At 46.2% G+C, this 6,000-nt stretch overlaps 1 protein-coding gene across 4 annotated transcripts in view; it reads right to left on the minus strand.

Moving 5' to 3' along the window:
* The window catches only part of CFAP43 (cilia and flagella associated protein 43), a 74,590-nt gene extending 70,084 nt beyond the window's left edge, over positions 1-4,506 (minus strand). For all 4 annotated transcript variants that reach the window (XM_089509828.1, XM_089509827.1, XM_089509826.1 and 1 more), the window contains exon 1: positions 4,402-4,506. In XM_089509828.1, the coding sequence (XP_089365954.1) occupies positions 4,402-4,469 (68 nt within the window). In that variant the 5' untranslated portion in view covers positions 4,470-4,506. The remainder of the gene's footprint in view (positions 1-4,401) is intronic.
* Positions 4,507-6,000: the final 1,494 nt, after the last annotated feature.

Here is a 6,000-nt window from a genome sequence, read left to right on the forward strand (position 1 = left end):
ATACACCTCTGGTGCTCAACAACCATTTGCAGTGTGTATCCTCCCCTTCCATAGTCTTGTGAATTTGTTACCATAAATTACACAAGACAGCCACACGCCTTTTTGCTGATGTCTGTCTGTCTTTTTCCAAATCTTGCAATTCTTCTACAACTGTATTAATAAAGAAAAGGTCCCTTAGGAAGGGCAGTTGTACTGTATGTAATATCCACATTTTCTTTCATATGCACCATAGCCATTTTAAACTGATTAAAGCAAAAGCACAACTCACCAGGATAAAAACTTTGGGGAAGCCCAGGGGCACTATTAGGTTGCATATTCCAAGCAGAGAATACTTGGCTTTTTCTGACTGTAGGGTTCTGAAGACTACAGAAATAATCCAGTTTGATACCTCTTTAACTGCTATGGCTCAATGCTATGGAATTCTGGGAACTGTAGATTTGTGAGACATTTGGCCTTCCTTGTCAGAGAGCCCTGGTGCCACACAACACACTACAGGTCAAAGGATTCCATACCATAGAGCTATGGCAGTTAAAGTGGTGTCAAGCTGGATTATTTCTGCAGTGTGGATGCTGCATAGGGTGCATCAAAAGCACAATTTGAGGCACATCTCTCACTTGAGGGATGACTCAAGGGCAGCTGACAACAAAGCTCCATCCTGTGGAATCCTGGGATTTGTGGTTTTACAAAGTCTTTCTTCTTCTCTGCCAAAGAAAGCTGGTGACTGACAAAACTACAGATCCCAGGATTCTGTAGAATGGAGTCATGGCACTTCAAGGGGTGCCAAACTGCTTTACTTACACAGTGCAGATGGACCCCAGATCTCACTGAGTTCAAGCTAGAGCTGATCCTGACTCATGGTGGCTCTGTGGATGTGACATCTCCAAGATCCCCTCTTCCCCACTGCCTTGCTTAGCTCCTGTAAATTCCGGGCTGTGACTTTCTCAGACTGAGTCTATCCATGTGGAATGTAGTCTTCTTTTCACAGACATAGAATCCTATAGTTGGAAGAGACCATATTATTGTCTTTTCCAATGATTCCTGCCTTCTCATGATGTGTACGAAGTACATGACCCTCAACTTTATCATCTTGACTTCCTGGGAAAATTCAGGCTTGATTTATTCATCTTTTTTGGATGTCCACAATATCCTCAGCACTCTTCTCCAGCATCACATCTTGAATGGAAGATAGGAAGAATTTCTTCCCACCCATTTTCTTAATTGTCCAGCTCGAGTCTTCACCAGTGAGGTATCCACTTGGCTGTAAGGAATGCCTTTTGCCCTGCTGGGGTGTGGCTAACAGCCTGCTATAATTGCCCAGGTCTCGTATCCCTTTTAAATTTAAATCCATTTCCTCCATTTTATTCAAGTTATATTCTTAATTAACTTCACATTATTTTACAGGTTATTGCAGGGGTAGGCAACCGTTTTGAGCCGGGGGCCAGGTTTCTGTCCCTCAGACAACTGGGGGGGCCGAAGCCAAATAATAAATAATTAAATAATTTTTTTTTAAAAAAAAAAAAACTAAATAAATAAATAAACCGGGACAAATGTAGGACAACATTTTCAAATGGTGGACACTTTTTTAAAAAAAGTGGAGGACATGCAAAAAAAATTGCTGATTTTTTAAAAAATGTTAATATAAATGCATGTTTCTGAGGCGTCTATAGACAATTTCCCCCCTTGCCCCTGTGCGCGAGAGGCCAAAGGCCCCGGTGGCAATTGGCGGCAGGACCGGGCTGGGGCCGGTCCCAAGGCCTTGCCGGGCCACATCCAGCCCGCGGGCCGCAGGTTGCCTACCCCTGGGTTATTGGGTCTTGATAATGAGTCCTTACTAATGTAAAGTCGAAGGCTTTCATGGCTGGCATCCATAGTTTTTTGTGGGTTTTTCGGGCTATGTGGCCATGTTCTAGCAGTTAGTCCTTACTAAGATTCCAAATTTCACATTGATAAGTTTGTTTATTCTTATTCTAAGGCTTGTATTGCTATGGTTCCCTAGTATGAGTTTAAATAGTCAATCAGATTTGCCTAGTCTTTACTGAATTCCTCTATTGATCTGTTCTTGATCAATAATGAGGCCAAAGTATGACAACCTCAATTTTATCATCCTGGCTTCCAGGTAGAGTTCTGGCTTGATCTGTTCTAGGACCCATTTGTTTGTCTTTTTGGCTGTCCACGGGATCCTCAGCACTCTTTTCAGGCACCACGTATCAAATGAATTTTCTTCCTATCTTCATTCTTAACTGTCCAGCTCTCACATTTATACATGTTAATAGGGAATACAACGGCTTGTATGATTTTAACTTTTGTCCTGAGTTGTGCATCTTTGCATTTTAGGATCTTTTCTAGTCCTTTCAGAGCTGCTCTCCCAATTCTTAGGCCTGTTACAGACTGCCAAAATAAAGCTGCTTCAGGTCTCTTTGGAGGTATGCTGTTTAAATGATGCATGCATCAGAAGAATCCGGAAGCTGCACCAAAGCTGTACTCCAGTGCTTAGGAATGTAGTGTGGCTTTGGCGTGACTTCCGGACTCTTAGGACCCATGCATCATTTAAAATAGCATACCTCTAACAAGGCCCGAAGCAGCTTTATTTTGGCAGTCTGTAACAGGCCTTAGTCTTTTTATGATTTCTTGACTGCAGTCCACTCTCCGATGAATGTTTGACCCTAGGTATGAGAACTCTTTTGCTATTTCTATTTCCTCATTGTAAGTTTAATCTGTGTAAATTCTCTGTGGTTACTATCTTTGTTCTCTTTATGTTCAACAGTAAGCTTCCCTCTACCTTTCCTAGCCTTCCCATGATGTGTGGCCAAAGTACGACAGCCTTAGTCTAATCATCTTGGCTTCCAGAAAGATTTCTGGTTTGATCTGTTCTAGGACCCATTTGTTTGACTTCTTGACTGTCCATGGTATCCTCAGTGCTCTTCTCCAGCACCAGATCTTGAATACTGTCAGAACCAAGCTTAATTGGTTGGTTCTGTCAATAAATATACTGTGTTTGTATGGGGATGATGGGTTGGGGTTAGTGTGCTTAGAGTGCTGTTGTAGTTTTGTTTGGCTGCTTTGCTGTAGTGCCTGGAGAACTGTTTTGCAGTGGCTTGGAACGTGAAGGGGAGTTAGGGATAGCTTGGTATGGCTTGGCCTGGTTAGAAAAGGAGGGTTAGTTAGTGGGGGAATTAGTTCATGGGAATAACAGGAGGAGAACTATAAAGTAGAGGGGTGGAGTTGTTGGTTGGGTTTTTTAATGTACTGTTTGGGCTTTTGGGGGCAGTTCCAGCTTAAACGCTGAATAGTGGATACCTGGTTTTGTGACTTCACTAAAGTTCTGGTCTGGTTCATCATACAACTCATTGCTTGCACAAAAACTCTTGAGTTTACTGTTCTGACAAATACGTTGATTTTCTTCATATCTTTCCTTATCTGTCCAGCTCTTGCATCCATATGTGGCAAGAAGGAATACAATGGCTTGGGTGATTCTAACTTTCATGCTCAGCTGTGTATCTCTTTCCATTTCAGAATCTTTTCTCATTCTTTCATAGCTGCTCTGTGAACCTGGATTAATCAAAGTTCAGTGGAAAAGAGGGAGGAGAGTCCTTTCTTTAATTGCAGGGAATAGAATGACTTGGATTAGAGATTCTCAAGGTCAAGTCTTCCAGATGTTTTGGACTTCAGCTCCCAGAAGCCTCAGCCATCTTAGCCAATGGGTGGGGATTCTGGGAGCTGAAGTTGCTTTGTTTTATTACAGAAAAGCAGGGTATAAATAAAAGTTTTATTATTATTTCTTAAGTCCTAAACAGAGTTTGGGAATCACTGTAGGATTCTAACTTCCTTGCTCAGGTGTGTATCTTTGCATTTTAGGCTATTTTCTAAATATCCTTTTCTTTCTTTCCTAGCTGCCCTGTGAGTGTGGCTTACTCAAAGTTAGATGGACCTGAGTCCACTGGTCTACTTCCTCAGACGCATATAGTGCAAAAAAATATAAGAACGTTGCTAAGGATCCTGTAATAATGCAGTGGTCCCCAAACTGTGCTCTTTGGGGGAATTTTGGACTCCAGCTCCCAGAATCCCATGCTATTGCCCAACATGGCTGAGGCTTCTGGGAGGTGAAGTCCAAAATGCTCTTAAAGGGCGCAGTTTAGGGTACTATAATACTATATATCAGTGGCCCCCAATCTGTCCTCTTTAAGGGATTTTGGACTCCAGCTCCCAGAATCCTATACTATTGGCCAACATGGCTGAGGCTTCTGGGAGATGTAGTCCACAATCTCTTAAAGGGGAGAGATCGAGTGACACCATGAGTCGGTAGGGCAGTGAACAGCAGGCCTTTCCACACAGACATGCTCCCCTACTACTTCCTCCTCCGTTGCCTTGCACGTCCTCTCCCTGAGCCCCCCTTCTTTGCACCTCACTTCCAGCTCGGCTTTATGCTGCGGGGTTGCTGGGCGACGCGCGGGCCCCTTCCCGGCCTCCATCTTGGAAGATGCTCCTCCGGCCCAGGGCTGTTGGTGATGCCCGTCTCCTAGCAACGCCGGCCCAGGCCCTCCCGACATTGGCTGCTGTGCGACTCCGCCCCCTTTTCCTCCTCTCTCTCTCTCTCTCTCTCTCTCTCTCTCTCTCTCTCCCGCCCGCCATTTTAGGACGCTTTGCTCAAGGCTGTTGAGGAGGGAGGGGCCATTTTAAGTACCCCTTTCTAAAGGTGGCTTGTTAGTAGTGTTGATGTTGATGAACCAATTTATGGCTGCCCTAAGGCGAACCTATCCTAAACAGCCATGACTGACTAACTGGGGAGCCTCCAAAGCAATACCATCTTTAGAATAAGAACCAGTGGTTCCCCAAACTGTGCCCTTTAAGTAATTTTGGACTTCAGCTCCCAGAATCCCAGACCATTGGCCAACATGGCTGAGGCTTCTGGGAGATGAAGTCCAAAAGCTCTTAAAGGGGACAGTTTGGGCCACTGGTCTACTTCCTCAGGTGCATATACACTGGTGCAAAAAAAAGCATTGCTAAGGCTCCTGTAATACAGTAGTCCCCAAACTGTGCTTTTTAAGGGGTTTTGGACTTCAGCTCCCAGAGTCCCAGGCCCTTGGCCAACATGGCTGAGCCTTCTGGGAGCTGAAGACCAAAATCTCTTACAGGGGACAGTTTGGAGAACCACTTGGCCAAGATCACTCACTGGGTTTCCTCCTTGGACAAGCAAGGGTTTGAATCTGGTCTCCAGAGTTCAGCACTCAAACCACTGTACCATGCTGGCCCAGGATGGTGGGTTTCAGCTTGTTAAATCTGGAAATAACTTTTTGTTGTTGCTGTTCACTCTTGCTGTCTTGCCCAGAAAGGAGGCCTTTGTGTGTCTCCCAAGTTGTTTCTGGCTTATGCAGGATGACTGGAGATGTCCTCACCACCAAGGAGGGCATCATGGCACTGCAAAATGTAGGACTTTTGGGGGGAATGTAGGGCATGGCCGAATAAAAGCCAGACACACTTGTAGGAATATACATCCCTCCTTCTTAATTATGCTCCAAATGAAGGATATTTTGGAATTCCTCCTGGAGAGAAGGCTGAACTGGAAGACATGTCCTGGAAAAGGAGGACCTCTGGTCACCCTGGGCTTATGGTGAACCTATACAGTTGGCCCTCCTTATCCACGGATTTTTCATTCACGGATTCAAGCATCCAGAGCAGGGGTAGGCAACCTTTTTGAGCCGGGGTCCGGGTTGGTGTCCCTCAGGCGACTGGGGGGCCGAAGCCGCGGGTGGAGCCTCAACCCTCCGGGGCGGGGCCACATGCGGGGGGTGGAGCTTCCACCCTCCGGGGCGGGGCTGCGTGCCGGGGGCGGAGCTTCCACCCTCCGGGGCCCAGGCCTCCCCACCTTTGCTGGCCTCTGACGGGGCCCCAGGCCCCGTCAGAGACCGGCAAAAAAGCTGGTGGGAGCCACCAGCGCTGGAGGGCCCCAGCGACAGCACCGGGCCTCCCAGAGGCCCCCTGCCGTCCCTCGGAGCCCTCCTG

Source organism: Sceloporus occidentalis, unplaced genomic scaffold (genome assembly GCF_023333645.1).
Source record: "Sceloporus occidentalis isolate IW3139 unplaced genomic scaffold, rSceOcc1.0.p SCAF_2, whole genome shotgun sequence".
In the NCBI taxonomy this organism is placed as follows: domain Eukaryota; kingdom Metazoa; phylum Chordata; class Lepidosauria; order Squamata; family Phrynosomatidae; genus Sceloporus; species Sceloporus occidentalis.